Consider the following 11,591-nt stretch of genomic DNA (forward strand, 5'->3'; position numbering starts at 1 on the left):
AGAATTAAGAGTCGCCTTAAGGTATTTCGGTGGATTTAGGTTCGCGTTAGCCGCAGGTTATGCCCCTCGGAAAACAGTCTGTGGCAAATCAAGATATAGCCATGTCTATTGGATTGCAATTTCATTTTGCGGTCCTGTCAACATTAAGCTTTTGTAATTCCTACAAGACCCAAGGAGATTTCAGGAGACCGGAGAGGAGGGCCGAGTCCCGTCACACCCTGTGAAAACATGCTGCGTAGTGGCCCGGAACATTTTTACCGTACAATGCATTCGCCTTTAAGCCCGTAACACTTTATCTAAGCAAATTATGAAATCACACTGTTGTGGTTGCGTGTCTTATGTATTTGTTTACCGCAGGAACCGCGTGGGGTAAAGGTCACTAATGTGAGCTGGATCTGGACGTCTGCAAAAACCTACACACAAGCAAGTAATACAGAAACTGCTGCGTTGATAAAAAATAAATACGTGTCTGTAAGAATAGTGTGTAATGACGAACAAAACACCCCAAAAACCCTTCAAATAACATTTTGCCAACCCGCTCGGAACAAGGGTGGTGCCGTAGGGGCGCTGACTGAGGGTTCAGATGCCTGCACCATCTTTTCCAAACATATTTATATGAGCCGGCTTGGGACTCCATCTTACCTCGAGACAGTAAGAGGTTCTCAGTGTTTTCTGACGAGGCTAATTATGGCTGCGGTAATGAGATGTATGCCTTGTAGCTCGTGACATAACATCCACAAACAGCACCAGCTACACAATGAGCTGCACCTCCACCCGCCACACTATAGAAGCTCTTCTGTTACTGACCTGTTTTCAGTTTTCCTGTTTAAGCTCTTAAGCTGTCGCAAATTTATAATGCATCATTTGTGAATGAAATTATAATTATTATTGTTGTTGTTGTTGTTGTTGTTCACGTGCATCTGGGTGAGGTTTGATTTTGGGATGCTGCCATGTTTGTGTTGATTACAGGATGTATTCTTGAAAAAAATGCAGCGTTCTGTTTTTTTTTTCTGGGACCCCCCCCCCTTTCTCCCCAATTGTAACCGGCCAATTACCCCACTCTTCCGAGCCGTCCCGATCGCTGCTCCACCCCCTCTGCTGATCCGGGGAGGGCTGCAGACTACCACATGCCTCCTCCCATACATGTGGCGTCGCCAGCCGCTTCTTTTCACCTGATAGTGAGGAGTTTCACCAGGAGGACGTAGCACGTGGGAGGATCACGCTATTCCCCCCCAGTCCCCCCCTCCGAACAGGTGCCCTGACCGACCAGAGGAGGCGCTAGTGCATTGCTCCACCAGGACACATACCCACATCCGGCTTTCCACTCGTAGACATGGCCAATTGTGTCTGTAGGGACGCCCGGCCAAGCCAGAGGTAACACGGGGATTCGAACTAGTGAGCCCTGTGTTGGTAGGCAACAGAACAGACCGCCACGCTACCCAGATGCCAGCAGCGTTCTGTTTGTCAATTAGTCAGCTATGTAGTTTATAATCGAAGTCTAAATCAGCTAAAACCAGTAGTTCAATGAAATGTTTCTTTGCTCAATAATCAGACTTTCTTGTCGGGTGACCTTGTCCCTGAAAATCGTGTGCCTTTTGGTATCGCAACAGCGTTTCACAAATATGCACGTAAACAATTAAGTGATCAAATCTGATTTTTGAAAAATTAAATTAAACACATTATGCATTATCCTAACATTTTGTGGACAATAGGAGTTTTAGGTACAAGTTTCAACACAGTGTTGTCTACAGCAGTGTTTCCCAACCCAGTCCTCAAGGAACCCCTATCCTGCAGATTTTCTTCGCAACCCTGAATAGGTACCTGTTTGTAGTTAGTCAACCAATCAGCAATGAATTATGTCAGATGTTGCACACCTTGCATAATTAAGTGCTATGAGATGATGCAGCATTACAATGAAAAATATATACCAAGTCCAGTTGCACTTGATTCAATTCCTTTGGATAACCATGACCTGGATGAATGAGAACATTCACAGACATACAATGAAAATCTTCAGGATAGGGGTTCCTTGAGGACTGGGTTGGAAAATGCTGGTCTACAGAGCACACAAATACAATAAAATGTGATTAGATAGGATTAGATTAGATTAGACTGGACTAGATTAGATTAGACTAGACTAGATTAGATTATACTAGATTAGACTAGACTAGATTGGATTAGGTTAGGTAGGGTTAGATTAGATTTTAGTTGGTCCCTGTTTTCACAGGTGGCAAAATGTCCAGCCAAAAACTCATGTAATGTGTCCAGTTGGCCCCTTTCCTTAAAAGTGTGTGAAGAGAAAAACAAAATGGCAAAAATACAGCGTAAACAAGATTATTGATCAGGGTTTTTCGTTTTCATTTGGTTTTATAAAATTTCACGCAATAACGTATCTGAAACATCACCATGTTGAATCTGTTAACTGATGATCTGTTTTAGTCGATAGCGGTGCTCCGTAGGGATGACATCACAACAGAGAACATAAAGTGTGTTAGGCCTGCATGGTACTGGATGTCAGAGTAAATCCTTACAGCCGGCGATGAGTCACAGATGTATAGTAAACAGTGAAATCATATACCTCTCATTGTCGTTATATGACAGTCATTGAAGTGAAAAGTACAGCATGTGTTGATCTGGCTATAGTTGGATTAAACAATCTCCAGAAGCTGGAAAATCTGCCATATTGTGCGCCTGAATTAATGTCTTTTTCTCACAAAGAAAAAAAAAACATTTAATGACAAGTACAGAAGACCCAAATCGATAATACCACATACTGAGATACAACAAACAATTGGGGAAGGGTGGGGGGGGGGGCACAAAATGACATTTTTTTATTACTTTGTATTAAAGAAATCTATATTTTTTTTCCTCTAGAGCTTAGCACTGTTCTATTGCTTGTATTAAAAAGCTTTCCAAACAGTTTTTCCTTTTAATCTCACATTCTTTCGTCAAACAGACCAGCTTAATTCTTAAAGAACCAAAAAAAAGGTCGACTCGTCACTCAAATTTAGCGCACTCTGTTCGCTCGTCCTGCCGTTTGTCGTCCCAGAAACAATAATAATCCATTTGATTAAGGGCTTTAGCCTCCGACACACACCGAGAGACGGCATCTGTGCGGAGGCCTCCGTTCCAAAGCGAGGGATGGTGCAAATGATACACATATGCCAGCACTCCATCTGTCGCCAAACTGCATCCAGTCACTACCCTACTATATAGTGAGGTACAAATGGTGTAGGTACATGTTTTGTTTTTTTTTCCACAATATTCACATTTTCTAAGTCCAGTCCCACCACTGCGACCCTCATACAAAGGGGGATGTGGCGTCGGTAAAAGTTTACAGACTGCCTCCCGCTGGGCGGTATTGACTCCTATGTCTGGGATGGTGTCCGCTACACTGAGATGGCACAAAGCGCCTTCTTCTCTGCTCAAAATACCAGTTTAGCAATAATGTCGGTAGTAATGACCAATTTGCAGCATGTTACGGATTCAGCCCGTGGTTGGATGAAAGGAACATATCCGCCAACGTGATTAATGATCACTCTTAAAATGAATGCAAAAACAGCAATATGGCACAAGAAACAGAATTTGTTACATGGTTAAAGGGCAGAATTTAGTCTCATATACAGCACACTAGGAGGTATCCAGTATGCCCTTTGAAATGTGAAGCCACGGCTGCAAAACGTGGCACATCAAGACAGCAGCCATATGTTCCGTCTTTAGCCTTCATTTACATTCTGGTAGCTTCTCTGCGGGGAATTCAGTTGAACCCTGCCCACCAGATCCGTCTGTCGGGTCCCAACCCACACTTACAGTGAACAGTGAAAGACCGAGATTCACAGCCAGCGATTCGCCTTTACAGCGGAGGAACCGCAGTTCTGCTTCGAAACACACAAGAATTACCAAGCTCGGGGTCGGAGGTTATCCATCGGATTGTGTGTGTGCGATACTTCAGATACTTATCAAAACTGGACATGGGGGACACCGTTTGGTATTCAAGGACCATAGTATGCACTCATGACAAATATGTTCCTTTCATTCAGAAATATAGAACTGCAAATGCTGTGACTCGGAACAAATTTGCGAAAGACATTTGAGACAGTTCTGCTACCATCGCTCATAGGCCTGCTATCATCATCATCATCATCATCATCATCATCGTCATTATTACTTGTCTTGATGCATGCTCAATAATCCAGGTAAGGAAATCGGAGAAGGTTGAATCCGTTCATCTGGACACGTTTATTGACAGAAACGTTTCATCACTCATCTAAGTGACCTCTTCAGTCTAAACTGACTGCAGGTACCCCCACCCTTATAAACAATATGGTGCCTAACGAGCGAAACAAACGACCAGTTTCATATGCAAATATGGGTGTGACCATTAACTGGAGTTTCGATGGCCGTGTGTACTAGTCACAGGAGATTGGGGAATAGTTGCAGTCACAGCATTGTAAGATGGTGACAGATGTACTCTAACCCCCCACCCCCACCCCACCCGGTTCAGGAATGGTCGTTGCCTCTTTGACTCCCTGTTCAAACCAGCGTTCCTCCCTATCAAGGATGTGCACATCCTCATCCTTGAAAGAGTGGCCACTGGCCTGTAGATGGGTGTAGACTGTGGAGTCCTGGCCTGAGGTGTTGGCTCTCCTGTATTTATAAGGGGAGGAGGGGGGGGGGATACCTGCAGCCGGTTCAGACCGAAGGTGTCACCTAGTTGCGTGATGAAACGTATCTGTCAATAAACGTTGTATCCAGATGAAGTGATTCAACCCTCTTTGATCATCATCATTACTGTTCCATTATGTCCATCCTCCACTGACAGTAGACTCATTGTTAATGAGCGAGACCTTCGTTATGAATATAAAGAGGCTCCTACGTACCGTATATATATATATATGCAGGTGTAAGTAAAGGGTGCAACAAAAGGAATAGAAAAAAAATCTCAGAAACAGCACTGTCAGAGCCACAGAAGCGTGTTGATACGACCCTGCTGATAACACTAGTATCTCAGGTTTTATTTGCCTTAATCATGGCTGTATGTGCGGTTTGCGCTCAATTGCAACAAACATTTTAGGGTCTCCTTCTTCCATTTCATTGTTTACCCAAAGGTAGGTTGCTAGCTTCTCAGCGGTCTCTCTCTTTCTTTTGAACCAGCGTGCAACAGGTTGTGTATGGTTTTTAAAATGTGTTTCCAAATAATCTGTTGAGACAGAATAAACACTTAATGGGGGGGGCCAGCTCAAAAGGGAACGTCTCATGTGAAATGTTACCCCATTAAGATTCTTTTCTGGATCCCCCCCTTTTTTGTGTCCCCAATTGTATCTGGCCAGTTACCCCACTCTTCCGAGCCATCCCAGCTGCTGCTCCACCCCCTCTGCCAGTTCGGAGAGGGCTGCAGACTACCACATGCCTCCTCCGATACATGTGGAGTCGCCAGCCGCTTCTTTTCACCTGACAGTGAGGAGTTTTGCCAGGGGGACGTAGCACGTGGGAAGATCACGCTATTCCCCCTCCCCCCCGAACAGGCACCCTGACCGACCAGAGTGCAGCGACCAGGACACATACCCACATCCGCTACCCACCCGCAGACACGGCCAATTGTGTCTGTGGGGACGCCTGACCAAGCTGGAGGTAACACGGGGATTCGAACCGGAGATTCCTGTGTTAGTAGGCAATGGAATAGACCGCTACGCTACCCGGACGCCCCCCCCCCCCATTAAGATTAAGGTTAGCTTTTTCTGTTATGTAAAAAATACTCTTTTGCAAGGCCGCTCGAGTCAGCCAGTAGAGCTTATGTCGTCGGTCGGAGAATGACTAAAAGCCTGTCAGAACATGTTTGTAGAAAAGCTGGCACCTATCATTACCAGGATGAGCAACGGCTAAACCACAAACCATACATTCAATCCAGGTTTAGCACCGGGGCCTACGGAGTGCCTCAGCCGCCACAAGCCTCACTTATTTGGTTGTCATATTGACCCACCACAACCCAATATATGATTGATTTATTTCACACGTAATGATACATGGCTCGACAACTGTACACATTATATCAAACTAACAAAAATAAAGGATTACATAGTTGAAACGCAAGAAGCGTAAATGGTGTTTAACATATGAAAGTTACACTGTAAAAATGTGGATCTTACAATTGTCAAACAACCAAACATTACTATTATTATTATACTGTACATCTCCATTCACTCCAATCATCCAGAGATGGGTGTCAAATCCCTTCTTGAATGCTGTTGTTTGGATAGAAAGATCTCTAATAGTCCTTATGACAGCGTCGTATGGCGTCACCATGGTAACCAAGCGCATAGAGGTCCTATCAAATTCCTCACTAAAAGCAAATATCTGGCTACTGATCTGGTTTGAATAACACACCGTCGACATTTTGCTTTTGCCCTTACAGGTCTTTGCAATGGATCACCTAACCGTGTTTGTTTGTGGAGCATCGTTTTATCTTTATCCGATGCTGGCGCTGAAGTATCAAGAGCTGTCAGTTCGGAAACCAAGAAGCTGGCTTTTACAAAATACATTATATACTCTCAGAACACAAAAAAGTTTGTGATGACTACTGCTGAAGCAACAGACAAAAGTTTGTCAAACAGAGATTCGCATTTACCGTTCTACAACCTAAATGGAGTTTATGTCACAAAGCCAATTCAAAGGTTCACAATGAGTGTTGCAATTGAGCCCTTATTTTTCTGAGAAGTAGCCTAACTCAAAACATGTATCGTAGAACGAACCCACCGTCACAATCACCGCCCCTGATTATTCACAAAGAAACAAACTAGACCAGCTTATACAGCCACCCCAAAATATCTCTGCATTGGAGTCTGCAATGTTACATATTCAAATGAAAATATATTTATATAATTTGTGGATTTTTTTTTTCACAGTAGTTTGTACTGCACTGTACCCTTTTGTCCTTCTAGTTCTGCCTACGTAATTGTCACCTTCAGTGAGTTCTTTTGAGTCACTCGAGAGAGATTGGGTCTTGTGTCTTCCATGAAAGAGAAACGTCTCTTAAAAATCTGCTCTGTATCGTCCCCCATCTTCGGTGCAGTAAGTGCTCTGTGTGTCTTTCATCACGGCTGGCCATCAACAATTTAGGGATTGAGCTACGGTGTTTGGAAATGCTATTTTCCCCCCCTATGAGAATACAACTTGTAGAAACTGCAAGAAACATTTGCTTTGGCACAGATTTACATTGTAGCAATGTCCACTCTTTTAACTCCATAGCGGTGATCGTTACTACAAACACAAGTGGCCCATTGTGGTAATCCTTGGCTCAGTACACTGTCACTGACCAATCTGTGTGTTTGTGTATTGCGGTGTCCGTCTATTCCCTCTCCTGGTGTAATGTCAATGCACTCTAGTGTCTAATCATTCCGTGTATAAACCCAGCATCAATCCCCTCTCTGTCTTTGACACTCGCTCGCTCCCTCTCTCTCTCTTTCTCTCTATACTCTCGCTTTGTTTTCAGATCTGCGTTTCCTGGACGTTTTCCTTCGAGCCCCCCTTAAAGAGAAGAGGCTCCATTTGGGGATTCTGGTTCTGGCCCATGAAACCCTTGATCGATCCGTGTAATCCCATGGTCGGCATGGGCAGGGACATGGGCAGCGGTGGGGACACTGAGCTGGGGTTGGAGCTGGTGCCATTGCCGGATGTTGTCAGCAGGTTGGAGGTGGAGATAGGGACCGAGGTGCAGGAGATGGGGATGTCCTGGCCTTGCTGGTTGTTCTTGTTGTTAAGGATACCTCCAGGTCCCATCCCCTCAGTGCCGATGCTGAGGCCCATGACGTTGTTGTTGAAATGGTGGGACTTGTAGTAGTGGTTGAGTGTATCCGACCGCCCCACATTGGGGAGGTTGACAATTTCCGGGTGGTGTATCCTGAGGGTGCCTTCTCCACCAGCACCGGAGTGCATAGTGGACCCACCTGAGATGCCACTTCCTGTTCCTGCCCCGATCTCGTCTTCCACGTTAATTATCTCAATGGCTCGGGCAGGGCCATGATGCTTGTGCAGCTGGTGCTGCTTTCTGAGCTTATAAAACACCACAAGCATCACCGCGGCCATGAAGGTAATGGCCACAAAGCAACCAATGATAATCTTTGTGGTTTTCATGACGTCATCCAGGCCTGGAATGTTAGTTACATCCATTATAGATGCAGTCACAGCCTTTTCAGTGGCTCTGTTGGGTCGTGGGGGCAGCGAGGAAAGGGAGGAAAGAGAAGGGGATATGGTGAAACCCTGTCCCTCTGGTACCCCTCCCTGAACAGTAGGACCTGGGATTTTGATGAAGGTCTCGTTGATGTACTGTCTCGCCGAATTCTCCTCTTGGACTGTCTCCACGGTTTCCACGGTGACGGTGGTGAAATAACTGTAGCCGTTGCTGGGATCTGAGGCAGAAACGTTGAGCACGGCCGTTGCAGTGGTATTCCCAGCAGAGTTGGTTACCATGCAGGTGTACTGGCCTGTGTCTTGCACAGTCACATTGGTGAAATTCAGCGTTCCATCATGAAGCACTGAGATCCTCACTCGGTATGATCCATGGGTCATAAGCGTGCCGTTAGGAGTGAGCCAGTTCACTGAGGTCATTGAGGTCCCAGTGCGACACTTCAGCTCCGCAGCCATGCCCTCAGTGACGTTGAGGTCGGTGGGCGGCTCCACGATCACAGGGGCATAGCAGGTGAAATGGCTCTGGTCCAACTCCCCTATGTACCTGCCTTTTAGACCCGGGGGCGCGTGGCAGCGGGCACAACATGTGGTGTTACTGGGCACCGTTTCCTTCAGCCACCAGCTGAGCCAGAGTACGTCACAGTTGCACACCCAAGGATTGTGGTTCAGGTGCACCCTCTCCAACTGGTGCAGAGGCGTGAAAAGATCATGGGGCAGGGAGTGAAGGGAATTATGGGAGAGGTTGAGCTCCTCCAGGTTTTTGAGGTCATCAAAAGCATTTCTTTCTATCACAGACACCCTGGAGTGCATGAGCCAAAGTTTGCGGAGGGACACAAGGCCTTGGAAGGATCCAGGTCGGACTATCCCCAGCTGGTTCCCGGAAAGCTCCAGCTCCTCCAGGCGCACGAGGGGGGTGAGGTTGGGGATGTCTTTTAGTCCGCACATGCCCAGGTTCAGGAAACGTAGGTTGACCAGGCCCTCAAAGGCGGCCTCTGAGATAAAATCCAGTTTCCTGAGTTCCCCCAGGTCGAGGCGGCGCAGGGAGGGGACGCGGTGGAAGGCAAAGGCCGGCAACGTCTCTATGGGGTTATTCCGGAGCCAGAGCTCCCGCAGCTTGCTGAGGTACTCAAAGGCCTGTGACGGCACCACCGTGAGGCGGTTGTCAAACAGCTCCAGCGTGTTGAGGTTAGGGAGGCCATTAAATGCTCCCACCTCAATCTGTCGAATGTGGTTCTTGGAGAGCTGAAGGATTTCCAGATGTCGTAAGTGCTTGAATGTGTCAGACTTGATCACCTGGTGCAGGAAGAAAAACACAAAATACTAAATGTGTAAATACTTTATGAGAGAGGTCCACTGTATACAAAATTTACTCATTTGGGGTTGTTAGTTCTTGCGTTTTGGACTTTTGCACAGTAAAATGCATATCGTTTCCTAATAATTTACTTACTTATGCCAGAATTGACGGTTGGATATTCTCAGGTACAATAGATACTCTCCCTTGAATATTGTAACATACACTTTGTGAGTTGTTTTCCGCTTTAAAACTCTAGATTCATATAAAATTTCCAGTATGTGTAAAAAAGACTTGGCTGTCAAAAAACCTGAACTTGAACGCTAACATTTGTGACCCATTGTATACACTTCAAACTTTTCCCGTTAAAATGCAGAACGACTGGGAGTGTGTGAATTTATTTACCTGAATTGAGTTCTCTTGTAGATTGAGGTATCTTGTGTTTTCAGAAATACTGTCCGGTACTTGGTCTAAACTCTTCCGTGTACATATGACTCGACTCGCCTGATTGGAGCAGCTACAGGGGGTGGGGCAGGGGGGTGCTGCCTCTGTCAGCTGAGGTCCATGGTTCTGAAGCCACAACAGAAGGTGGACCAACCAGAGGAGGGGGGAGGGGGTACAGGGTCTGGTCACCATGACAACACGCATGGCAACTGAGTCATGACCCACCCCTATTTTCAATGATGCGGATAAGTCAGCTCCAGAGCAGGAAATATTATGTACGTGTCTTCAGGTTCATACTTTAGGGCTCCATTCTGGTATTGTTTTGCTTTTTAAAAGTAGTCAAGAAAAAGAAAAGTGGGTGAATAATCGTAACGTTATACTTAACGCTTCCTTTATCTATCATTAATGGATTCTCATTTTACTTTACTCATGTTTGTTTGACCGCCAAACACGGTGTGTGTTTTAGCTTGTCGTTTTCAGCAGGCTACGTTCCCATGACAGTTATTAAAATAAAGAAGAAGTTTTTGGGGCGGATTTGCTCTTGGACGGTCTGTCTCCGTGGAGGCTGATGTTCCTCGACACACTGTGAAGAGAAAGAAAGAGACAGAGAGATAAAGAGAAGGAACAAATGTGAGTGTGAGGGAGTGTGTGTGTGGGGGGGGGGGTCACAGTGAGTGCATAGCACTGTATTTTCAAAATATTACCCCTGACATTTACATGCAAGCACTATCAGCACAGAATTTCAGCTTTTTAAACACCCCAGTGTCCTGATGTCATGTAAACGCGTGTCGTGGGTTGCGTGCAAGGCGATGGCAGATTTTATGGTGCAGACTTAAGCAGCAGATCTCAAATCAAGGCATACACTCTTAACTGGTGAGTCAGCTGCCATTTTCTTCATAGGTTGAAGTAAACATCTGGGTCATGGTTTGAAATGGCCACAAAACTCTCAAAGCTCAAGCTAGGTCACAAGCGCCGCAGTGAAGCCATTAGGATGACAGCAGTATAGCATGAGTTCCAGCCACCGGTGTTATCATCTGCGTACAATGTGACCTGTCTAAGCTACCTGTCTTGCTCGAGGAATGCATCGAAAAAAGAATTATCGACCGATACGTCGCTCGTATCTCGCACAAAGCTGCAATGAAAGGATGACACAGACCTAACAAATGATTCCCCGCATTTAGATGAAGACAGTCTGAAGAAGAGTGTGTTGCTCGAAACGTCACTTTGTGGATGTCTTAATAAATTGGATATTAGGGAGCTGCAGTGTGCGGACCGTCATTTGTCTTCATTTCAGTTTCTTGTTGGTCCAAAACCTGATTTATAGTTTTTTGTGATGGGCTCGTTCTACTTCTCCACATTTAGACGCCAACAAGAATCATTAAGGTCTGATTAAGTCTCACCAGGTGCACTGTATCTTACAGCAGGACTACAGAGATACCCCCAGTAGCCCATAACTTTCGGTATTCTCAACACCATGGGACGATGACTTGGCTCCTGAAACTGTGCCGCTTGTCCACATTAATGCACACAAGTTGAAAACACAGCATAAAAGACCAGGATCCAAACTGCTGATCTGATGGTTGCTAGCCAAGGCAAAAACCATGTGCAGCGTTTGAGTGACAAGGGGAGGGTGCGGGCAACAGGCAAACTCTCTCGGATTTTGCAAATACCA

The 11,591-nt window shown here is 45.7% G+C and overlaps 1 protein-coding gene across 4 annotated transcripts; it reads right to left on the bottom strand.

The window, feature by feature from the left end:
* Positions 1–7,485: 7,485 nt before the first annotated feature.
* On the bottom strand, positions 7,486–10,123 carry LOC130127782 (leucine-rich repeat-containing protein 4B-like). 4 transcript variants are annotated; one of them, XM_056297505.1, is made up of 3 exons: positions 9,881–10,123; positions 7,705–9,477; positions 7,486–7,575 (listed from the first exon to the last, which is right to left on the bottom strand). In XM_056297505.1, exons 1-3 carry the CDS (start codon positions 10,121–10,123, stop codon positions 7,486–7,488), a joined length of 2,106 nt encoding a protein of 701 aa, XP_056153480.1. The 4 variants fall into 4 exon arrangements, with proteins under 4 accessions (XP_056153480.1, XP_056153479.1, XP_056153478.1 ...); XM_056297504.1 differs by having other exon boundaries at positions 7,486–7,642; positions 7,682–9,477; XM_056297503.1 differs by having other exon boundaries at positions 7,486–7,628; positions 7,665–9,477.
* Positions 10,124–11,591: the final 1,468 nt, after the last annotated feature.

The sequence above is a fragment of the Lampris incognitus genome, chromosome 17 (genome assembly GCF_029633865.1).
Source record: "Lampris incognitus isolate fLamInc1 chromosome 17, fLamInc1.hap2, whole genome shotgun sequence".
NCBI lineage: Eukaryota > Metazoa > Chordata > Actinopteri > Lampriformes > Lampridae > Lampris > Lampris incognitus.

Bases quoted from the DNA above. Each gene is read 5' to 3' on its own strand.
- LOC130127782 (XM_056297502.1), bottom strand. From the start codon at position 10,123: ATGCGTGTTGTCATGGTGACCAGACCCTGTACCCCCTCCCCCCTCCTC. The intron at 9,478-9,880 runs GTAAATAAATTC...TTCCTGCACCAG, and splicing joins TACAAGAGAACTCAATTCAG to GTGATCAAGTCTGACACATT.